Source organism: Akebia trifoliata, chromosome 4 (genome assembly GCF_017979445.1).
Source record: "Akebia trifoliata isolate Shusen 1 chromosome 4, ASM1797944v1, whole genome shotgun sequence".
NCBI lineage: Eukaryota > Viridiplantae > Streptophyta > Magnoliopsida > Ranunculales > Lardizabalaceae > Akebia > Akebia trifoliata.
Window position 1 is genome coordinate 12827336 of NC_141378.1, and position 25741 is coordinate 12853076.

General features: G+C 34.5%; 1 protein-coding gene across 1 annotated transcript in view; it reads right to left on the bottom strand.

Moving 5' to 3' along the window:
• Positions 1-22265, bottom strand: part of SPP (Insulinase (Peptidase family M16) family protein) — a 40805-nt gene extending 18540 nt beyond the window's left edge. Inside the window, exons 1-14 of the mRNA XM_086439639.1 lie at positions 22000-22265; positions 20529-20772; positions 16066-16307; positions 15651-15849; positions 13614-13661; positions 12710-12817; positions 12392-12580; positions 11371-11670; positions 9701-9802; positions 7539-7673; positions 6298-6522; positions 4697-4900; positions 1762-1932; positions 198-347 (exon numbers count right to left, since the gene is read on the bottom strand). Coding sequence (XP_086295765.1) covers positions 198-347; positions 1762-1932; positions 4697-4900; positions 6298-6522; positions 7539-7673; positions 9701-9802; positions 11371-11670; positions 12392-12580; positions 12710-12817; positions 13614-13661; positions 15651-15849; positions 16066-16307; positions 20529-20772; positions 22000-22163 — 2481 coding nt within the window. The 5' untranslated portion in view covers positions 22164-22265. The remainder of the gene's footprint in view (positions 1-197; positions 348-1761; positions 1933-4696; positions 4901-6297; positions 6523-7538; positions 7674-9700; positions 9803-11370; positions 11671-12391; positions 12581-12709; positions 12818-13613; positions 13662-15650; positions 15850-16065; positions 16308-20528; positions 20773-21999) is intronic.
• Between the last annotated feature and the right edge of the window lie 3476 nt (positions 22266-25741).

Below are 25741 nucleotides of genomic sequence, written 5' to 3' on the forward strand. Positions count from 1 at the left end.
TATTTAGTTTTTAAAGATTTCTTCCTATTCAATGGAATCACCTTTACTTATCAAATATACTCGATTCCCACATGATTAAACAAAAGGTAGAAAGGGATATCTCAATATCAAAAATAAAGTCCACAGAAAAAAAAAATAGATTGAAAAACCATGTACAATTAAAGCATCCATGGAATATTGCATATCTAACAACATACCTGCTCCCGTGAGAAGTTGCCAACTCGGCCACCCTCACTGAGAGTTCGAACACCGACAATAACATCTCCCCTTGACTCTGAACTTTCAGTTGCTCTTCCACCACCAACTATCAGCCGCATGACACCACTCCTGGCTTCATTCTTCGTGATCTGTAAATAGTATAATCAAATATAATAATATGAGGAAAGAAACTAGAGAAGATTTCAGCAATTCCTTCAATGCCAAGGACATGTAACACTCATCCATGCACGCACTGTTAAATATGGGATTGTGAGATTGACCGGTGTAAAGGCTTTTAAGAAAGATAAAATTAGAAATGAACGTATTAGTTAAATAGAGGAGTATCGCAATAAATGAGATGGTTTGGTAATGAACAACAAAGACCGATAACAGTCCCAAGTAAAAGGAATGTTCAAGGGAAAGTTCGAGAAGAATGAAAGGAACACCAAAAGGGATGTGCATGGAGGTAGTAAGAATGGATATGAGCACAATTGAATTAACAAAGAACATGCTTTCGGATATAAAATGGAGGAAGAGGATTTGTTTAGTCGAACCCAATTTTTTTTAGGTAAGGCTTTGATTATGACGGTTAAACTGTGTTGAGGTCAAAACAAATCAAAGTCCAAGTGAGAGTAGTAGAGTTAATGAGTAACTTTTTTGTTCTGGAAGGTTCAAATTTGAGTTTGAGTTACTAAAAGAAGGTTTAGAGGACTCTATAAAGGAATATGAACATTTAGCCACAAAAACATGTTATATTAGGAAAATATTGAATAAAATTTCAGTTCGAAAACTGCAGATCCTTGGAATAAAATGTGGACAATATAGGAGAAACATTACAAATCTATCATTCAAGTTTTTTTTTTTTTGTTTTGATGGGTGGCTGGACTTGAACCCAATTTCTTGAGGTCACACTATGTTCCCTTGTAGTTCTCCACTTTTTTTGATAAAATTTGCTTTTAATTGATTAAATGGTGTTAACTATAAATAATAAAAAAAAGAAATCATAGATGAATTCCACCACTAACTCATGTTTGGCACAAAAATAAAAAATAAGAAATAGTATATCGTGAGAACTGAATACAAAGCATATTCTATCCATAAAGATAGTGTGTAGTAAACAAACAAATGCTAGAAAAGATGCCGTTCACAGTAATATTACGAAGGTGGCATGGCCAAATTACTGAAAATGGCTAAATGATTGGGCTTATAGCAAAGCGTCAAGAAATCACTTTCCAATTCCTCTTTCCAAGCTGTGGTTCTGGAAATCTTGGGATTGCTCTATTTTAGGTCAAAGCAAAATAAAGATTTTCTTGGGGTCTCTTTTACAAAAACTGTCTTTAGATGGGACTCTGTGTGGTTTATGATTCTCTAAGGGCTTTTGTATGTGTTTTCTTTTTCTCTTTTTTTCCTTTGTCTAGGGGCAACCTCAGCCTCCTTTTACTATTCTCTTCTTTTGACTAATAAAATTTACAGTTATAAAAAAAAAAAAAAATGAGAGACTATAGGAAGGAAAATAAGCTTGTAAGCAAGTGATGTTCAAGGGATAAAAAGAACATGGTATACCTTGTAATTTACAGGAATCCCATTTGAAAGACGGCACTGTGTGATGCCTGTTTCCTGGTCATACATTTTTGTAGCACTTTCTTCATGACTCAAAGGAATAAAGGATGGTTTACATTGCAACCTTAACTCATGCAGCTGTGATGATGATATCAATTCTTTTGGCACCTCTAGCTGTGCATAAAAAGAAATGCAAAACAATAAATTTATGTTCACCATAAGATTTAAGTAGATAGCTACAGATAGTTTCAACCTTGGTTTATGTTAGTGCTTGATTGCACAAGTGGAAATTATCAGATCATAAGGAGATTAATTGTATGACAATTTCTTTGCATATATTTAAATCAAAGATGGCTAGAAACGTCTAGAAATAATGCATCTTAATTTCTTTTCTTTTCTTTTTTTTCCCCAAAACAATTATCAGATGTCTCCATTATAACCACATTTAATGACCAAGCATGACCATAGTTTCTCAAATGATATTTCAATTGGAAACACAACTTTGAGAATTTTTCTTTCTTCGAAATAATCAAGTATTAGTGGGAAAGGCTTGTGCTGTGTGGCAAATTTTCTGGTCAAGCACTCCTCAAGATGCATATCATCAGAAAGATCCTCAGATCAGGTCTTCTCCAGTAAAGTTGACTAAGTTCAACCGTACAGTGGAACACTACTACTGGGAGCCTGGGACATTGGTGTAGTGCATGCCAAGGAAGCTTCAATGCTAAAGTGAGAATACAAATCCAAAATGTAGCTGAGAATTTCAAAGTAGCAGAGAGTTTAGGTGCGAGAAGACCGTGTTTGGATTTGGTCCCCTTCTCAATAGAGGCTATCCTTTTTAAAGGAGGCCCGCAGGCCATTACACCCTCATTCAAAATTGACACCATAATGCCATCTTTCCTGTAATTCCTAGCCTAGTAAATAGCCCACTACCGAAGATTCAAATCAATTGGCAATGCAAGAGATGAAGTGAAGATGAATAAAACACTTTAGCTCTGTAATGAACCCCATATACAAGCAACAATGCTCCTAAGGATAGTATCTTGTCCAAGCTACTTCACATGGAGGTTAAATATTTATCTGAGCAACTCAGCTGGGGGATATGCTGGTTTAAGTCGAAATTACTGGAAGATAGGCATCTCAAAAAAGAACTCAAACCTAGTGCTAGTGTAGGCTGGTGTGATCCGAGCTATTCATGAGTAATGGTATGATGTGTGGTAGATCAAACTCCATATAAAAGCTACAATCCATTCTTAGGGCAGGAATAACTAACTTTCAAATGGCCAATCTAAGGGAGAAGTCCAAGGTACCCACATAAATGAGCTAAGTGGAAAATGTACCTTCAGACTTGCCTGATCTGAAGTGTCTTTCCATGAATCTCCATGCGATACGTATACAGCGGATACAAGTTTGCAAGAATTTGATCCCTAAAATCATAAATCTGATGTCTCTCAATACGTCTGGCAATAATCTTCACTGACTCTGTCGACAACTCAAATAGTGGTTAATAATGACTCAAATCCTCCCATCTGCGTTGAAGAGCATCTCCTAAATCAACTAATAAATGTGAGCATCATTCTCAGTGAGAGTGTAAGTCTGGGTAAGAGCTTCCCAAAGCTCATGAACAGTCTCGTAATAAATGTAGTTTGTTGCAAATTGAGGTTTCATGGAACTTAGAATCCAACCTAGAAGGATAAGATTATCTGTTTCCCCTTAGTCAACCTCAATAGATCCAGGAAGAGGCTTACGAGTATTTCATTAAGATACCCTAGCTCCAATCAGCTCCCAATGTATAACTTGACCGCTCGAGACCAAGCCAAGAAATTATCACCATTAAACTTAAGGTTGGTGATAGAATGAAAAAGAGAAGAAAGGGCTTCGTTAGATGGTCTAGAAAAAGAGAAAAAACAGGTTTGGGTAAAACAAAATACCCCCAAAAAAGATCACATGAAAGCCAGAAATCTTCACAGAACTCAAAAAAGAAGAAATCAAACATAGTAAGAATCAGAAATAGGTTTGATTGGGTTCAAATCAAACAAAACATGACTCAATAACAGAGCTAGGTCAGATTGCACATAAATATTACAACCGAACCACAAAAAACTCAAGGAAAATGGGTTTAAACACCACATAGGATAGAAAACCCAGTAAATGGAGGCTATAAACTGCCTCTAGAGGAAAAATGACCCGCCCTTTAAGGGTTCTCAATTGGAAAAGTGGATCATCATTGGATTAATGGCATATGGATTTCTAGAAAACTGTTCTTTAGCCTTTAAACTCAAGAAAAACCCATAAAGTAGCAGCAAATCATATAAATGAGGCATCCATGATAAGGAGAAGATCAAAATCTCTTAGAAAAATGGACTTTAGTAGCAGTTGGTGATGAACTAGGGCTAACATCATGTTGATGTCAAAAAACTGCAGGTCTTTCCCTGATACCAACTTGCAGTGTATGGAAGAATGGTTAGAGACACCAGCTCGCTCAACCTTTTTCTTGTATTAATAAAAAAGAATGAATTACAAGACTACCATATACTTACAATACACACACCAACAATGCTATAGATACACCAACACTTTATTCTATCTCAAAGAAGCACCACAAAGAGAGGGAGGGAGAGTAATCCTATTTTAACAATGCATTATGGAAGGAACAATATGATCATATTTTTTGAATTCTAAAGGTGTCAAACAACAAACATCACAACCATATTATGAATATGGGTTATGCAAACACAAAACACTACAGATGCTTGAAAATTCTTTTCGCTAAGAAAATTTATTAATCTACCAATTACTTAGTGGAAGCCTATTTTCTCTACACATGCACACAAAATAGTGGGAAAAATTGAAAGATTAATTAAGATAAATAACTAATTGAAAGTTCAAAAATGAATAATGATTACTGTTGTTGAGGCAACATGTTCATGAGAAAGTATACCTCTGGTTCAGCTTGTATGGGTTCTTCCAGACCTGCTTTTATAGCAGCTGTAATTTCACTTGGGGAAATTCTAAAATCAGTTTCACCTACTCCATCAACATGCACTTTTTTCGGAACACAAGCAACAATCGCTGAAGAGAGGGGTGCAGTGGGTTTTCCAAAGTCCGAGATAAATTCTAGAACCTTTGCACCTGTGGAATTGACCTACAAGAACTAAACATTGTGAGAAAGATGAAAATCAATTAATTTATCATGAAACATTCTAGCGACAATTAGAACTCAATAAGCTAAACTACAGAACAAAATTATTTATGGTATCAAGGATTCAAAAGAAACAAATTCCAGAAGCTACATTAATTGATCAGAGTTACCTAGCAATCTTATCCATTGCCAAATATCTCCCGATTAAGCAGCAACGGTTGGCATTTATATCAATATCACATATAAACTTCAAAAGCCATAAACATTTTCTTTTCACAAAGGCACACATGAACAACTGCTAAGCCTTTTGGAACTAGATAAAAGCAAATATAATGTTTTAAATGTTGATGTCCTGGCTAAGATTATAATCACCAAGTCAGAATACAGATTTAAAACAGAAAGGAAAAACTTTGGACAAAACGGGAAAGAAACAAGAACAAAACAGGAAAAAACGATAAATATTAAATGTATATATATTAAAATTTATGAAAAAAAATGTAATAAATACAAAATACTAGACATTTATTCTAAGTTTCCAATATATTTTTTAGCAAAAAAAAAAAAATATTGAATATCTATCCATTATAACAGATCTCCACACACATAATTTTACATTTTATGATGCTCAGAAAAAAAAAAAAATCTAACCACCAACGTATCTTTTGAGCAAAGTAACACAGTATTGAAAAAATTATGGAAGCATAACATCAAGACATTATCATCAAATCCTACATTAAACAACATTTATGAAAAAAAATCATAAACAACCATAAGGCCATAGAAATTAACCATATGAATAATAAAAAATAGGTTTTATTATTTTTATTTTTATTTTTTTTTATTTTTATTTTTATTTTTTGAAAAAACGTGTTTAAAATGTAAAAATGCGTGTCTTTGAAAAAATCAAGTTTTTTTTCCCAATCATTAGAGGTTTAAAACGTGTTTTAAACGAGACTTTAATAAATGAATTTTCTGTGACTATGGGGCCTAATATTACTGATTCCATATTTCAGAAAGAAGTTTCTTAGGAAAATTATCAGTTCTTCTCAAAATAGATGTTATATCTAATTAGTTAAAGACACGTGAAGCCAACCTATGTGTAAAATACAAATGTATGCTTGTCAGCATTTAGACCACCAAGGAAAATGAGTCGGAAAATTCACAAGAAAATGATATAACCCTCTGGAGTGTGTGAACCATTACTATGCTCATGGTTGGTTCTAAGCAGAGCACCAACCAAGATTCTGTGTAAAGCCTTCAACTAGATTTTTGAGTAAAATATTGTCAAAAGTACATCACAGGTAAATTCACATTTTTTATGAGTATTTTTCAAAGAATTCATTGATAATGAAGAGTCAAAAATAAGCAAATCCTTCAGATCATCCAAGTGTGACAAATACCTCTTCTAATGTAACTGTTTCAACAACAGCAACCAAACACTCATGGCCCTGTCTTTGATCCATAACCGTGTGGCCTAGCGCATCACTCTCCATTATAAAATCCAGATTATCCACAGATGGGACGTTATCAATCATTGCTGCTAAATGTTCACTATCTTTTAATAATGCATCCATGTAGCGAGCTAATTCACCCTTGGTCACTCCATACTCTTTGAGCCTTCGAACCTGCACAAAAACTAATATGTAAAATGCAGGAATAAAAAATCAAAGCAAATTGGTAAGGTCACTAGAAGTAGAAAGGTTATTGATGGGGCATCAAATGCTTTGGTTGTTCATGGTCCTACTGACAGAAAGACTAGGTCAGATTTTTGGGAAAAGTTAGACAATATAGAGGGCTATGGGATTCTCCATGTGTGTGTGTGTGTGGGGTGGGGGAGGAATTCAATTCAGTCTGATTCTATTTTTGGAAACAAAGCGGGTAGTATGCATCATTTGAAGTATCACAGACTTCAGTTGATTTTGCCAGTAGGCATAACACAAAGAACCTCCACCTTGATGGAGCGAGATTTAGAATGTCCAATAACCTAGACAACCGTACTCTTTGTAGATTGAACCGCTTTCTGATTTCAAGAAATTGGGGCTATCTTTCTCCTGAGGTCAGTCAAATAGCTCTACCCAGACCAACACCAAATTATGTTCCAAAGTAGTTGGACTCTGAAATTTTGGCCCAAGGACCATTCCCATTTAACCCTAATTTTCTTTACCTTTTTTGAATTTTTCTATTAATATATATATAAATATTGATTACTTATTTATTTAAAAAATAAATGCATGTGAGGCATACACCTTAAATCACCAGCCAGTGAATCGCCTTGCCTTCACCCCAAAAACGGTGCAAGAAACATGTCTTCCCACTAAAAACTCTTATTCATGACTGGCCATCATTTGACGTATCATCTCAATTCATATTAAGTAACGATTTCTTAAAGAAGTTTATCACGTGTTACATTCCCTTTTGATTTGGAGATCTTAAAAGCAACAAAACATCATGCATGCAATCTCAAATAATCAATGTAATTAATCAAACATGTAGATGAAGATGTAGAGATTCAGTCACTGAAATTGACATCAGCAACAAATCAAAGTTGGAAATAGAGTCAGTATGACAATTAAGTTTTGAACAGATTGCTATTAATTAGACTAATTAAAATCGATAATTGTAGAAAGCTCAGAATACAAACCTCCTGCACTGCAACTTTAATTGCACTTGGCCAGTTCTTGGGTTCTGCAGTTACAGTAAGAGTAGTGACAGTACACCCTTCTCTTCCAGAATCACTATGATCCAATTCGATTGCAGTGAAAGGAGGATTTGAGCTCTGCATGAAATATAAATTAATTATTAATTAATACTAAATATTCCAGTTTCTTCATACAAGGCACAGATAGTTATCACGTCATTTTTATTTAGGTCTTACTTTGAGGGATCAAAATTTGTCATATTGGGACGATTTTTGTGTCATTTGAAAGGTTATTCAATTACCTGTCCAATGAGCCCAAGATTTTGCAATTCTGAAGAGTTTTGAGAAAGTTATGGCCAAAAATTTGATGAGATATCAGTTCTACACAGGATTGACTTCTCAAAGTCAAAACTCAAAAGTGTCAATTTTTATGTTCTTTTGATTAGATTAGGATTTGGGTTATAGGATTAGGATTTTGAGTCTAAAGCCTACATATATGGCTATTATAATTGAATTAATGATGAATATTATGAATATAAAAAAAAAATCTCAATTTTCTCTAGATTTGGATCATGGTGTGAGACCATTCTTGGTGCAAAGCCAAGGTATCATGTAGTTTCCCTATTCACCTCTTGTGACACAGGTAAAGGTATTTTCTGTTTTCAAATAGTGAGTTTGTTTTCAATAAGAGCTTGACAGGAGTAGGATAGCAATAAATTAATAATAATATAGGAAAACAAATATTTTATTTTTGGGTGAATTAGACATTTCCTCCTTGATGAATATTGGTGCACTTTCAAGCTGATGACATACTACTTGACCTCAGTATTCTTCGAGAGAAACAAAAATGACAAATTGTGCTCCCTAAATGTGTTCCTCATTGGATAATATTTTTTTACATTGGTTAACAATAGACTTTTGGGTTGCATTCTTTCAGGGTCTTTCCTCTTATCAATTTCAACATCTTTGCCTCCATATGTTCAATATATTAACATAAAGTTTCTTAACTACTCAACATTCAACTCCATAAAGCATAAGTGATCTTACATTCATCTTATAAAAATATTCTTTAATCTGATCGGTACGCATTACTCATATAACACTTTTAAAAATGTAGTACATACAGATAATTTAAGTATTGTACAATGTACTTATAATCTGTAAATAACAGGTGGGAGGCCATCAGCCTAGCCCAAGCAAACACTCCTGAAACCCATCACTCAAACCAACGACCAACTACAGTCGCAAGAACCCCAATCAATGCATTGCCTAAACTCCATTAAGCAGAACAGGTACTGATGGACTGAAATAAACCACATGTCAAAGCTTTGTAAGGAAAGGCATGAGCAAGGTGAAGCTAGTGCATAAATGGCCAACTTGTTATGGTGTCGAAGTTAGAACCATATGTACAGAATCTTTGCCGCAAGGGTGATTCTGGTGTCCAGGTCTTCGAACTCACTATTTGATTTGTTTCCACTTAGGAAATACTCAGCTAAAGACATTGCAGAGTTGCAAAGGAGGGGTGTGGTCATTTTCTTTCTTTGTTCGGAGTGGTTTGTTGCTCTCCTCATTTGGTTAGAGAAGTCTTATGTGAATGGCTTCAATTGGGCTTCCGCCATTCCAATAAGTTGATTTGGAGTTTTGTCCCATTTGCGATTACTAGGATCGATTGAAAAGAAAGAAGCACGAGAACTTTTGAAGGAAAAAGTCAGTCTACTCACAACTTGATTGTTTCAGCTCTTGGGCTCGTGTTTTTTTTTTGTGCAAGGTATGAGAAGAGCTCAAAGGGGTGTTTTTTAGGACTTGTTGGTCCGGTGGGAGAATGTTTGCAACATTATAGCTCCCTAGTTATTTTCTCGCTGTTTCATTGTTTTTGTTTGATGTTTTTGTTCTTGTCTTTTGGGAGGTCTCCCAACCTTCCCTTCATTGTAATTTTCTATCTATCCAAAAAAAAAAAAAAAATACCCAGGTAAATAGTTGTTTGATCGAATGATTCTAATCCTGGTATGTGTTACATGCATGCAGGTATATAAATATGAATGTATGAATATGACTAGAAAGGTTGGTAAACATTGCAAGAGGGACAATTCACCACCATATATGCCTGCAAGCAGCTTCATGTATCAGAAAAATTGAAACTTCTACTAATAAAAACAACAATTCACCTTATATCTTGTGTTAATCCGAAAATGCAAAGCTGAGAGGAATATTCTCTTCATCAAAACTGTGCGCAAGTCCCCATATGTCTGAACCTTGCTCACAGGAACCTGCAGAAAAATTCGAAACTGAATACTCACAGAAACTGCGCCTAACCCAGTCACTTTTCAAACGTTTAAGTTAACCCTAAAGCCAAATCAAATCACAGCCAGTGTATTGACATTCACCGATCAAACATTAGAGATATGGGGAGTAAAATAATCTCATCCAACTGAATCAGTAGTAATGCCCAAGGACACAAATTTTCAAACCAAAATTGTGTAGAGAAAAGTTATCAGCTAGTCTTATTGAACCGAAGGATGTGCATAGTCTCTGACAGGCATAGACACCAAATTCTCTGACTTATTGAAAAAGTTACAATTAAATCACGACTTTTACCTTCATCGATTTTAATCACGACTTTTTCCAATAAGACACGATCATTGCTAATTTAGTGATTAAGTCACGAACTTCATGATTAATCACGATCTTTGTGATTAAATCGGGAAGAAAGAAAGATGACTTTGATGCACTAGTAAGATGATATGACCTTGATGAAGAAGATAGTAACCAATGATGATGCAAATGAGGATAATATTGATTTCGACCGGTACAATATAAACCATGAATATGTTGTAGACCTATGGTTATTTGTTGTGGAAGATGGATGATATCAATATAGTGTTCGCTGATTTATTATCATAATCTAATATGAGATCGGATGATATAATGTGATACCACCACCTCTTGAATAATCACACAGCCCTAACCCTAGCTAGATTTTTTCTCCGATTTAGTTTGATTTTTCCGATTTTATTGTATTTTTTGAATTTTTCTGTTGCAGACTTATTACCAAACCCCAACTGCGTGACTATGCTAACGGGTATTACATTACTCAACCAAGTCGAATACTGAACCAACAATTGAGTAGTTCCTACTTTGAGTTTCTAATGACAATGCAGAAAATATTATGAAACATTAATGAACCTCTTCAGAACCTATTTTTATCGGTAAATCTGTTTTTAATGAAATCAGTAATTAATGATGACAAGAATTGAGCTCAGGTATACAGTATTATCACCCATAAACTTTACCAACTGCTAGCTGGCACCGTCTCCTCTTCAGAAGTTCATACTCTCGTCATTTTGAAAGTTTGGTAAATCATCTAGTAGTCACGGATTCGCAATACAGACATTAGAATACTGATGGAAACATTATTTTCATGGTTTAACAAACTTCTAAGTATAATAAATAGGAAAACTTGCATTTGATTGAGATGAAGTTATTAAAATTCAGTACTTGCAAAAAACTACTATATAGTTTCTGATCATAATTTCTGCATTCTCGCAACCATGAGGAAAACTTCCGTTGGACCCTAAATCTAGATCTCCAGATGTACTGAGAATTTATTTTCTTTTTCCCTTTTTTAATAGTCTCAAAACATGCAGACAATTTCCATAGCCAACTTGAAAAATAATATTAGTAGGTGATATGAATGTAAAGGCAACGACAAGCATTTCAACATAATACTTCCCCAAGCAAAGAAGAATGTCTGAGCTTGTTCAGAGAGAGACAAAAGGAGTTTCATGCAAGATGACAAGTTTGAAAACAAACATTACCATAAGGAGTCTCTTCATACCTTGCAGAACATATTGATAGAAAAATTTTGAAGCAACTCATGCTGGAAGATCTGTGGGGGATTAACATCCTCACCATTACCAGGGAGAGACCATCTATGCTCAACAGGAGGACGGACCGCATGCCTCTCCCTTTTAATAGTTTTGGGTTCATCTGAAGAAATGGATGATCTCTCAGTAGATGAACTTCCAGCCAACCCAACTGGCAGCTTTGGAACAAGAAAACTTGCAATTGAACCAAATGCATTGGGGGCAGGTGCTGGGGCTGCTTCATTTTCTACATGAGTTTTTCCAAAGACAGCCTGCATGATACTAGAATTGTAAGTTAATTAAAATATTGAAACTCGGGAAGAAAAAAAAAAGACCATGGCATTGCAATAAATAAATAACACATTAAAATGCTGCCCCAACCATGGTTTTAAATCTCATCCGAGACCGAGATGACTCGCCCAAGTCATCTCAGTATTGTCCATGAACAAGACGGATAGACAAAGTGTCTCAACTATGCGGAATCTCGCGAGATAAACAAGATGACTCGGATGATATTTTGAAAATCTCGTCCGCATCAGTAAAACTCAACCGAGATTTTGTATAATTTCATTTAAATAATTATTAAAAAAAATGATAGGTAAATGCTTGAATAGTGGTTAGTGGCAGGTAATATGGTTAGTGGTTAGCATAAGAAGTATGGGTTCAAGGGGTTTGAACCTAGGACATGGGAACAACTCTCCCCATATCTTACCACTTAGCCAAGTGGCACTTCTTTTTTTTTTTAATATTATACAAATAAAACATGATTTTATGACTAACCATCTCCTAATCTAACTTATTTTATAATAAAAATTATAATTATTTTCACACACACACACACACATATATATATAACCGAGTTAAATGATTTATCTCGTTCATGAACGAGACAAAACAAGAAACTGAGTTTTGAAACCATTGCCCCAACAAGCATATTTCAATGACTACACGTGAAACAGGAGAATGAGTAAATTCAGCAGAATCAACACATACTTCAATCTGATATGCTATCTTGGGAATGTTATCAATATCCCCCACTATGTATAAGGTAGCATTTGCTGGGAAATACCAACGCTCGTGAAATTTCCTAATTTTATCTGAATCCCACTTCTTAATCTGCTCCTCTAATCCAATTGGGAATCTTTTACTCAGCTTGTTTTCAGAATGCAAATGTTGTAGCAGCTGCATGCAAAGAATAAAAAGAATTGATTGACAAATTAAAAAATAATAGACAAGTATGACTCCCCCATGGTTCTATGCAGATCCCAATTCAAATTACAAAAATGTTTCTAATTACATCATAGTACATACCTGACAATCGACACGATATTCTATTGTGTTCATCATCTGTAGTTCTGAAAGTATTGCTCTTCTCTCTTTCTCGACTCGAGAAGCAAGAAATTTGGGGTGGAAAGCTATCTGTAATCATAAAAGATATCTAACATAATTACATGTATAACATCTTCCATTGTGAAGTTTTCGTGATGGGAGCATCTTTTACACAACAAAGAAGTAATGGTAGTCCAGAGAAAGCTACCTCATTTTAGATACAAATGAGAAAGCAAAGATAAATCAAACATAATTGAAAAAATGAGAGCTGATATTGGCACCCTAACTTTTACTTATTACACCCCAATTTCTTAAATTATTTATCACACCCCAATTAAAGATTAAAACACACTTTGCAAACATTACAAAGGTTTAGCTCAAATTAACTATCTTAACGTTACAAAACCTTATAACACTCCATCAAACAATTTCAGTAGTTGTTTACAATTATAATTAGGCTCATATAAAATCCTAAACCCAAAAAATATAAATATAGTAAAAAAAAAAGAAATGAGAGCGCTTCGGACTTGTTCCCTATTTCCCATCCTTGGCATGGAACATCAACAGAAATTAGGCAGGAAACTCCTGAAGCCCCACTCCTTCCCCAGCTCGGGACCGACCCCTAAACCTCGAACCGTCCCGAAAGGGGCAGTGGCTTTTCACCCAACTTTTACTTATTCTCATCCATTCACTTATTTTCTTTATTTTTACATGGGGTGTTATAAGCAAAAGCTGGGGTGCCAATAGCAGCTCTCTTGAAAAACTAAGTTACTAACACAGGAAGCTTTTTCCAATATCCTCAGGCACCATTCTGGTGTGTTCTAACACTATGCAAAACATAAATCAATTCTTAGAAGTTAGAACAAAATTATATTATATTACGTACCTCATTCAAGGCATCCAGTACAAACGGAAGTAGATCCCCATCAGATTCCTAACAAAGCAACATTCCATTAATATCAAGTATAGGCATAACATGATGCTTTAGATACAGGTGTGAAGCCCCTTTTCAAAGAAAATAAAGAACTTTAGAATCGATAGGGCCTTTATTGATTTGGAGAATGAGACATCTATACACATTAAACTAGTGGACGCACATATTTGTATTTGGGTCAATATTTGTAATCATCCCATGCAGTATTTATATGAACACAAAACGGGGGAGATCTATGTATGGGGAGTAACTGAGGTTTGTTATTAAATGTTCGACACGGGTACCCTTGGGATTTCAAAGGGTTTTGGATGACATGTTAATAAAATCCAAAACCCTTTGAAATCCCAAGGGTACCTATGTCGAACATGGCAAATTATAAAGATGGCCATTTCAGTATTACATCCATCTCAGAGAAGGTGCCACCATTCCTAAATTTTAATATCAAAACTATAGTCAAAAGCATGGAAGTACTTTTAGAAAATTAAAAGGCCAACTATTATAACACAAGAAAATCATTATATAATTTTGTCAAGTGCCCCAATAAATGTGGATCAAGCAAGTGTGATGCCTTGACCCATATCAAGACTAGAAACTTATACTTTGTGCCCAAGTAACAAAGTTAAGGAAAAAACATTTTTTGCAATATAGGCCCTGTTTTGCATGTATGCAGATCATAATGATTGCAAAAAAAATTGGAAGTTTGTTGTTTGCAGGGCTTGCAACACAGTAAAAGAGACCCATATATACATATTTGTAAAAAAAAAAAAAAAAGACAAGGGAAAAAAAAATCCCACAAAAAGTCGTAAAAAGGTACCACTAACAAGAAAAATTGGTGAGGACCAAAAATTAGAATATTTAATTATTAAAAATACCTTTATGTAAGTAAAAAATTGGTTAAAATCATAAAAATAGTAATAAATTAGAATAAATCTCATAAAAATGGAGTGGACAAGAAAATAGGTAAAAATTTAAGGCACAAAAATTTAAATATTTAATTATTAAAATTAATTTATTTGGTTAAAAACTATTTAGAATCATATATAGTAATAAAGTATCATATATCTCGAAAAAACGGTGAGTGGCACAGAAAATTTGTGTAAATTAATGAAATGGGATGTGTTGCAATAAATTTTATAATAAAAGTATTGTTTATTTTCACACCCACAAAGACAATAAGGAGTCTTTCCATTACATTGAACTCAACTTGGAATGAGATTTTCAAAAAGATCCATTCATGGCACTTCCTCACTGACTATGTGGGATCCACCATCAAGTATGCATCATTCGACCCTAACACACCAAGCCAAAAGCGAGCGTGTTAAACTTAATGGAACACCCACACACACCGCCAACTTGGAGAACGACTTGATCATATTAGATCTTCACTTTCCTCGCATATACCCGACTCATAATTCATTGGGTCGTGTTGAACTCCGTTCAGAATAAGATTTCTTGAAAGTTGTTCATGTTGGACCCACCACCAAGTATGATCGTTTTACATTACACTATCAATCATCTTAACAATTATTTATAATTTTTGTGATTGATATTGCATGAAATGGAATACAGGAAACATATGTCCACTTATAGGTGGTGAGTCACATCTCTAGTAAAATTGTCCTTTTTTGCATAAAAATAATTTAGCAAATAAATAATAGTTTTTTAGTTCAAAAAATTTATTTACGACTTTTACATTTTCCATGAACCAAACACTGGAAAAAATAAGAGTGTCTGATTTTCCATAATTACTATCAAAAACTCGAAAGTGTTGTAAAACTAATTGAAAAACTTCGCATTTTAACATATATAGTGTACCAAACAGAGCCATAATCGCAAAATTTTACAATCACAAGGCATAGAACATCGAGCACCACTCCCGTGTGTTTTGAACATTCAAATCATTCCAGACAAACTAGCCAAAGCTGAAATTTGTGCAATTCCATCAATATTTTCATAAAACATGGAATCAAAAAGAAAGGCATAGCTGACCTTTGAACTAGTAGGCGAATGGATATGAAACACTGTGTGATGGAAATCTGTATAAGCATTAGACCGTGCTCCTGTTCCAAGTAGTTTTTCACGCTTTTTACTTCCTAGAAATGCTACATGTTCGATCATATGCGCAATTCCTTGCTCATCATCTTCCTCATCAATCGATCCTACATGAACTTCCATGTGTGCCTCAAACCTGTGATCCAAATATTTAAAATAAAAGATAATTATTATGCTTTCTTACCAATTGGCAAAATGATAGACTTTGCTGCAGATGGAAAGAAACAATATATCTAAATATATAGTTAAGCCTCTTGTTGCGTTACTAGATAACCGTAATGCCAACACCTTTTAAACCATAACTAACAGTTTTTGCTTCTGAGGCATCAAGCGAGAACCAATTGGGAAATACCTGTCTGCCGGGATCTTATTAGGTAGGATAAGATAGCGAAGTCCATTTTTCAGTTGTCCTCGGTGCAACTTCGGGTGAGATGGAAGTTGAGAACCTAAAAACCCTTCTAACTCTGCCCTATCTATTTCAGGATCCATGAAATCCAGTCCTTGTTTCTCTAGGATGGCATCCGGCCAACTTGTACTTGCTACATGTGGCTCATCTGGACCTACAGTTGCATATGGAACATGAAGTGGCTTCACCTAAAAGACATTCAAGCTCAGTCAGACAAGTAGAACTGATTATAATACCCAAAATATTTTCTAATAACAAGAAAAAGCAAGAGAATGTCCATTTCAGCTGTACATTGACACCCAAGCTTCAGTAGCAAACATTTGGAACACAGTGGGGAAGGGGGAATACATATTTTGGGCAACCATTAAAACAAAAACAATGATTGCAGGGCGTGCAGTTAACAAATGATAAGAATGAACTGATCTAAGTCGAGCAACAAAGTAGAACAGAATGGCCCATCTGATAAATGATATTACGTAAACTTCAACAAAAGTAGAAAACAAGACAAGCATTATATTAACAATTTTACCATTCATCTCATTTGATGAATCCAATTATATTTCTAGATAAGTTTTCTCATAATCCCCAACAACCACTCAAAGATGAAATGGTAGTTTAAGGAGAACAAGTCCAAGATCAACAAACTCCTTTCACTTACATTAATCCAAAACTAGGTTGTCTAGCCAAAAACATTAGGCTCAACTACCCTTTTCTTTATTGGTAGAAGAAGAAAATACTACAACCAAGGGAAATATAGCTTACAATTGGAGAGGGAAGTGAGAGACATCCTCATAAGACCACAAAAACAAGTAACCACTTTGCTCAGCCAAACGAAATATACCCAGCCAATCAGTCCCCTTGAGAATGGCTAAGTCAGACTAGTATTTAGTGGAGTGCTCCAGATACATGAGTAGAAAAACGAATTGATTTGCATTAAGTAAATCAGAAGTGGGACCTTTATCTAGATAACTCCTAAAAATCCTCGGGAATAGCGAGTCCAATGTGGCTAGGTCAAGAAAACAAATACCGCCTTCAAACCGTCATGGGTGCCCCATCTGAGAAGTAAATCTTGAGACGTACCAAACCACTCTAAAAGGTAGGTTCCTTGCAAAGCTTGGGTCAATCCAAATCAGCATTTTCCTTACAAGGGCCTCAAATAAGAAATTCATGAATCAGAAAGATCTGACCTCTGTTACTGGGACCACACCCCCCTCAGGCTTCAATTGTAAAAGCAATGTCATGTTCCAGAGGATCTTCATCCATCAAGCCTATTGATCGCGAAAGGGGTGTCCCTCCAGTATCATTGCTAGCAATCTTTCTTCCAACACTTTTACGAGGTATGACATCATTGCGTGTAATTATAATTTTATTAGGAATTATTTTTTTCAAAATACCATGGGTCAAAATTAGAGAGTATTTCAACATCTTATTGGTTAGTCCCAGGCCCAAAGTCTACTTAGAGTTTTATTGCTAATGAGTGCGTAGACTCGCGAACTAGATCCAAGAATCCGAGTATTGTATTAAAGATTGATTAAGAGGAATCATATGAAAATGTTAGCTGGGGCTTCTTAAAATACATGGTAGGACAAATGGGATTTGGGGAGAAGTTGATCAAGTGGAACATGAAATATGCTTCATCGGATTCTTTCTCAATCCTAATAAATGATAGTCTGGCAGGGTTTATCAAGACCTCTAAAGGATTGCTTCTAGGAGATCCCTAGTCTCCATTTTTATTAGTCATTGTTAGTGAAGCCTTGAATAGGTTAATGGCAAAATCAAGTCATTGGAGCATTTTCAGGATTTGTGATCAAGGAAGGGGGAATTCAGACTAGTCACCTCCAGTTCGTTGATGATACCCTTGCGTTCCTAAATGGTTCTCAAGTGGAAATCAAATTTCTTAGGTTTGTTGCGTACTTTTGTTGCTTTGAAGAAATTTCAGCTCTCAAAACAAATGTACAGAAAAGTATAATTTATGAGATTGGTGAGGTTTATAATATTTGCAGACTAGCAGGGTTGTTCGAGTGTCATGTGGGATCTTTTTCAGCATCATATATGGATTTTCACCTCGGTGCTCCTTACAAGAATCAGAGTAATTGGATCCTAAGATCGAAAGGTTGGCAAAGAGATTGGGATCTTGGAAATGAAGGTATCTCTCTAAAGATGGGAAAATGATTTTGATCAAAAGTGTTATGGAAAGTATCTTGGTCTATTTCTTATCCTTATTCTTTATTCCCCATTTTGCTGAAAATTTTGAGATTGGAAAAGAGATTAAGAATTTTCTTTGAAACAACAGACAAGAAATCAAAAAATTCACCTTGTAAAGTGGAAATTAATATCCACTACGAAAAAGAATGGAGGGGCTAGGAGTTAGGGGCTTTAAGGGTATGAATCACACTCTCCATGGTCAATGACTTTGGAGGTTCAAAGTGGAAAAACGGAGTCTACAGAGGAAAATAATCAAGGAAAAGCATGGAAAGAATTGTTTTAGTTGGGAGAACAAGGAAGTAAAATCTTCATTTGGCTACAGTGTTTGGAAAGGCATACTCAAGGTCCTAAGTTTCGGACTACAGTGTTTGGAAAGGCATACTCAAGGTCCTGAGTTTTGATCTACAAATATCTTATCAAGTTGGTAAGGGGCAAGGTTAGATTTTGGGAAGATAGAAGGTGTAGGCTTTGCCCCTTTGTGTCCAACTTCCATCTCTACTCTCTATATCAAGAAAGAAAAATCAGTCGGTTTCTTCCTTCCTTTTTCGAAATGGCAGTGAGTGGTCATAAGACTTCAATTTTATGAAGGATTTTAATGATTGGGAGATCCAAGAGTTAGTCGATCTTATCAATCTTCTTTTCTACATTTCTATAAGGCACATGGAGGACAACCAAAGGATTTAGTCCAGTAGTTGGGACCAAACCTTCTTAGTAAAATGATTTTATTCATCTTTTTCGTCTTCTCTTCCCAAGAATTTTTCTTCTATAGCCATTTGGGGCTCTAAAGTTCCTTTTAAAGTCTCCTTTATCGTTTGGATAGAAGGATAAGGTAAAGTCCTAACCATGGATTTGTTGATTAAATAGAGGTGACTTATGCCCAATTTTTGTTTCTTATGTCAAGTTAATAATGAAGCAATCAATCAAATTTTGATCCTAGGAAGATTTTATTCCCCTAATCCATACCTATTGCGTTTTTCCTAGATCAGTTTAGGGGCTCTTTCAAAGTTGGCATAATCAAGCCTTTTCCCACACAAAGAGAATTTTGTGAACTCTTACCCTTTTGCAGTTTTTCAGGGATAATCTTCCCATGAAGGTGCAGCTACAAGTATTGTCAATTTGTTATTTCTTTGGTGTAAGTCTTGTAAAGAGTTTAGTGGTTTATTTTTTTGAGGACTTTTTGTTTAGAAGGGATCTTATAAGTAAATCATCCTCTTAGTCCTCCTTTGCTTGTATTTTGGTAGGTCACCTCGACCTCCTTTCATTAATATACTTACCAAAAAAAGTAGGTAAAAACTCAAATTATAATTAAAACAAGAGCTAGTGAGAAGACCCTCAATAACGACAGCCCTAATCTATATAGTAGTAATTGTACAGTCCATATGTGATCCCAATCCTGCAACACTTCCCTATGTATTCGAACATAATTGGCTTGTGCTATTCACTTTTCTAGCAGTTTTTTATAGCAAAGTTTCTACCTATCCAACGATTAAGAAAAGCTTAGAAGTTTAGTAATAGCTAAAAGGCTCATAAAATACATTTAGTGAACCATGAGTCATGACTGGTGAGGATGTTTGTAGCTAAGAAGACTAAACTGACCAACAATTTAGAGAAGCTAGCCCTTTTATAACATTGGGTATTTGAGACTCGCTTGCATAAAAAACATTAATTATGGGAGCTCCGAGATCAAGTTGACACTATTCATTGGACACCGTTAAACAAGCATGTGAACCACCACCCAACACACTATACCTTCATGTAAAGGTCGGTTATAGATAGTATTGATGTTCAAAAGGGTAAAAAAAATCCAATGGTTGAAAGCAAACACAAATAGCAATAAACCAATTATATTTCATGTAAAATTCAGCATTATAGTGTTGATGTTCATAAAAACTGGCCAATGGTTGAACATCAAACCAGATAGCATTATAGACCGTTTACATTTCTCTATATCAAACTTACTAGTAAAAATTATAGTGCCAATCAGCCTTTTAATAGAATTTACACTAATAGATATCAAACCGCTATCCCAAAAAGATATAATTCTTACAACGAACATTCTTATGTCAAAGGATTTATATCAGGGAGAAATAAAAGCATCACGAGAGTGATTCATACAAAGACACTATCAGTGAACTAACCCGAAACATATCACAACAAACATAATATGAGAGTTGGGGATTTTTTTAATAAGGCTTATAACTTACAGATGTGTTGACAAATGAACTCTTTGACAAAGGAAAGGTAGATTTGTCAAGTAAGAGCCTCTGTGAAAATCTTTTAACATTGAGTTGATGACTACTGCGATGACTTCGGAAACAAGAGATGCATCTATGTTGTGCTTGAAAAGGTGCCACAGTGACTGGCTCATAGAGAGTGGAAGTACATTGTTTCCATGTACTCCTTCTCTTGTAAGCTCGTGATCTTCCATTTCCACCTTCATGAGACAACCTTAAAATCCGCACAATAAGCAAGGAATGAAAAGTCAATATGATGGAATACAAATGTATCACGACTTCAGAGACGTGTAGGACATGCGCAAGGCCCATCAAACACAAAAGAAAATACTCTTTTTGTATAACAAATTTCATACTACTTTCCTTCTACAGTTATTTACAAATTTATACTGATAAAAAGGAGAAGTTTTAATGCATTTCTGTTTATCACGAAATTCGTTTTAGGTGAAACTTGAAGGTGGCATGTGCAAACGCAGATGTATTTGAAGGGCTAAATTGTAATTTAAAAATTAATTAAAGGGTGATTTTTAAGATTACATGGATATTTTTTTATATTTGAAAACTAACTCATGTGATTTTCTAGGGTTGCGCCTTGCAATTTACTTGACTTTTGACCAAAATGACCATGATTATATTAAGTTTAAATGTAAATGTGGGGAATCCAAATTTTGGTGTCGAACCACTTGTACTCCGCCTTCTCTCATTATAATAGTAGAGATTTAAGCTTGTGCGATTTGATTAAATATTAGAAGAAAACTTTCAAGTTTCAATAGTATAATATAATAGTATGAACAATACGGATATCCAACATGAATCATACCACACGTTGCCTTGTGTGAAAACTAAAAACTGAGTTGACTTGGATGATAATAAGAAGATCTTGGCCGAATAAGTTAAACTCAGCCACAGTACAATAAGATTTTGTATTTTTTTATAATTTAATCTAAATAAAAATATGATTTTGTGACTAAGGCCCTGCTTGGTACGAAGCAAATCATTTGTAAATGCAAATGATTTGTTGGAATCTAATTTCCAAGACAACTTGGCTCATCCACAAACGACGGAGATTTAAAACCATGCTGCACAATAAGCTAAAAATTAATCCCGAATTGTAAAACTATGCTGCATTTCAGTACAAATTTTGCATCAATAAGCTAAAAATTATACCGGAATTTTAATCCGGAAAACTTATCGATTTGTATTAAACACAAAGCATCGGAGTACAAAGTTATTATTGAAAAAAATAGTATATAATACGATGTTTTGACAGATTCCTACAGAACTTAGTTCTATGATATTAATTACAGAGCATCAAACAATTCGGTTTCTATAATTGGCAAATTTAAGTGTAAAAAAAGGCTGAAATTTTTGGATAATTGGTACAAATAAAATGAATTTATGCAGAGATAAACGCCTAATTTGATAACATAAAAAGCTCTACCTTAGTCTGGAACAAATGGACTGACGTTTCGAATCGAATTTGGTTGCTCTTCTGCAATTGGATGAAGAAAGGGGAAGGAGAAGATTAAAACGAATATTCGAAGATAAATCTTCTCTAGGGTTCAAAGATGGGATGTGGGGAAGTGTCGCAACTAGGGAGGCCATTGCAGAGGGGGAGGGAGAGAGAGAGAGCTCTTCAGGAATCTAAGAAGAGGAATTGAAGGGTGAGGGATAAGAGCTAGGCTTCGCACTCCATATTTTGCTTATTTTTTTTCGTGTGGTTTTCGGTGAAGGGAAATTCTAGGGGAAATTACTTAATAGACCCTGCGGTTGGGACGTGTTTCTAAATGCACCCCGAGTTTTCGAGCGGTGCCTTGACGACTGGGGGGCCGTTTGTTTTTCTCTGTTTCCAGCGCTTATGGAAAATTTGATTTTCAGCGCTTTTGCTTCTAGCATTTTCTTTAGGGAAAATTAGTTAAAGGAACGGCAGAAAGATTTATTTTTAAATAGTCCCTAAGCTTTGGACGGTAGTTTGATAGGACATTTACGACCTATTCATTTGGGCTTTTGAAATGGGATTTTTCTTCTTTCTTTTTTTTTTTCTTTTAAGCCCAAAAAATCAAATGAATGATGTTCATTTGGATTTTTTTGGTTTCCGCAGATTTTAATTGAAGCCCAAAAATAACTCTTAACGGAAGTCGTCCAAGAAAGTATTCTCTATTTGACTTTTGGTCAAAGTCAAATGCTGTAAAATGACTTATATGTAACTATCGAAATACCCTTCATTTTTATTCTAATTTTCAATCATAATTTTAACCTAAAACATTTTTCATTTTTTCGATTTTCAGCATAGAAGCTTAAAGCCGATTGATCGACCTCGTCGCCACCTTACCTCTCTGATCCTCCTCGCGTGACGTCACCTCTTTGATCCTCCTCACAACAATCTTGCCCCTTTGATCCTCTAAAATCGATCGATTACAATCTCCATTGAAGCAAAAGCTTGATTTCTTATAATTTTTCTGTTGAATACGTTATTGATGTGATCAAGGTAAATATGATCAAGCAAAAGATCAATTATAATTTCCATTTAAGCAAAATCAATTGATTACAATCTCCGTTGAATACGCTATCAACGCTATCAATGTAAATCCTCATTTCTTCTTCTTCTTCTATTTTTTTTATTTTTATTTTTTGTAAATAAAAGATTTTTTTAATTACTAATTTTATTTGATTGGGTTGAATGTGTGATTATCTTTTTGGGTAAATAAATCATGGAATAATGTATTTTGTTGTTAACCAGATGATTAGTTTGCATATGTTGATATCTAATCATTTGATCTAACTTGACTATCAAATTTGATGGCTAATGCAAATTTCATACATGAGCGTGGTTCCCTTCCTTTCTCATCAGAAGTAAGGGTTACCCTTCAAATTAAGTTAAAATTATAATTTAATAGTCCAAATCATCTAATCTAAAGTCGCAAATATGTTTATACATCACACATGATAGAACTAATATTTTTAGGTAGTTCTGAAATTTATGGAAGATAATTACATAAAAAACATCCATCACACATGGTTTATATTATATGATATTCTCTTACATCGATATGGTTTGTCAAGGCAGTTAACAAATTCTTTGGGGACCTCACAAATTTTGAAAACTATGCGTTTATGATTATGGTGGTTTAGACCCGGTTGACATGTTGCACAGTGGAAGAATATGTGTCAATTTGTACATGTTACCATGTAAGTAAGATGCTTAAAGTGTTGTTCACATGCCTTGGGTTCAAATATCCTTGACCCCATCTTTGCCTTCCGAATCTAAATCATTTTATTATTAAGAGAAAAAATAAAATAACCATCTCTACTAAAGGAGATATTTTTCTCCAATACCTTTTAGTTATTTGCTTTATGAATTTATAGACTAGATTTCTTTGTATTTTTAGAGATAATTTGTCCAGTAAATTTGTTGACTTGCTAGGATTTCTTGATTACTATTTATCCATTACTTTATCATTTTTTATGTACTTGTTTGAATGTTAATGTCTATAAGATGTTATATGGATGTTGGGTTATGTATTATGCAAGTATTTTATTTATCAATAAAATTTCATATGTCCATTTTTAAGAGAAGATGTTGCCAACATTCCGATAAAATTATAAAATTTATAAATTTATTTAGAGTGAAAATAATTACTTTTATAATTTTTTAATATAAATTTATTATATGTGTATATATGCAGTGTAATTATATATTTATTAAGATATTCTAGTCATTTTTTATGTATTATGAGTGCATTATCAACATGAAGGGTATTCTGGTAATTTTATCAAAATCCAATAATAAAAAAGTTGTCAAATGAAAATCAATTTTTGACTTATGTGCTTGTGTAATGAACAAACTTCTACTGGACGTAACTTTCCAGGCTCTAGGTTTCTACTTCTTCCAGAAGGTAATTTCTAGAACTCAAGCTGGTTTTGTAAATAATAGACCCTTAGTGAACTTTTTATTTTTTAATGTCCCCTCTTTATTGTCAAACTCTCTGCTTTTTATTTATTGTTGAATTCACCACTTTTTATTTATTGTCAAACTCATCATTTTTTTTATTTATTGTCGAGCTCACAACTTTTATTATCAAACTCACCAATATTTATTGGCAAGTTCACCACTTTTTATTTATTGTCGAACTTTTATTATTATCATTATTATGTTCATTGTGATTGGGTCTTATATGTGATGAATTAGATTTACGATAGAAAAAATGTTGTTTCCCTCAAGAAATTAAATTAAATAGTTTCATTTCCCAAACAAACTTTTTTATGATGCTTTCTTGATTCGTATGTTCTTTGCTTATTTGATGTGTTTGATCGAATCATGTGCCAAGCTTTGAAACAAAGTAATTTTTTCGACCTTAAGAGTAGATGGGGATATTTTGCATATCAATGCACCATTCCCTTGATACAAAATCACTAGGTTCTTATAATGCAATAGGTGTTCCACCGGGTTCTTAGTCCCATCAAATGAATCAAATTTGGGCACGTGGAACTTCCTCGGGGACTCAACATTCTGTATTGCTTCAGAAAATAATGAGGCCCTAAAATCCCTCATTATCACCCAAGCTAACCATTATCTACGTCATTCTTTCTTCACAACATTTTCCCTCTACTTAAGCAGATCTTCCACTTTTTTTAGAGTCAATGGATTCGACGGAGAAGCCTGAGTGTAATTAGTCTGATCTACATTTTCTCTGCCTCTAGGGTTGTGGTCTAGGCGGAGAAGCTTGCTCGTAAGCAGATTGATCTCCATCTTTTGTCATGTCGATCAGCAGCAACATCGTTGCCCCCTTTGCTCTTTGACCCTTCAACCATCTGTTGTTTTAACTCTTTATTATCCGTTTCGAGATCTCGGATTTTGCCAGTTTGTTGTTCAATACTTGCTGCAATTTCATCCCTATCTATGTCAGTATGAGTTGGACGGCCTATAAGGGATCTTGATTTTCCTGTATAGTCTATGTTGTTGTTACAACAATCACAGTTGCCATTGCATCTCTTCAATTATTATTTCTTATATTCACCATGCATACATGATGTCCCTTGTTACTGTTTGCACAGACGACGTCAAATTTAAAATGTTATTTTCTACTACCTCAAGATTAGAATTCATTGTTGATGCCTGTTATATCTGTTCTTTGATGCTATTAGGTGTACCTGCACCACGAATTCATCAACGCGCAAGTTAA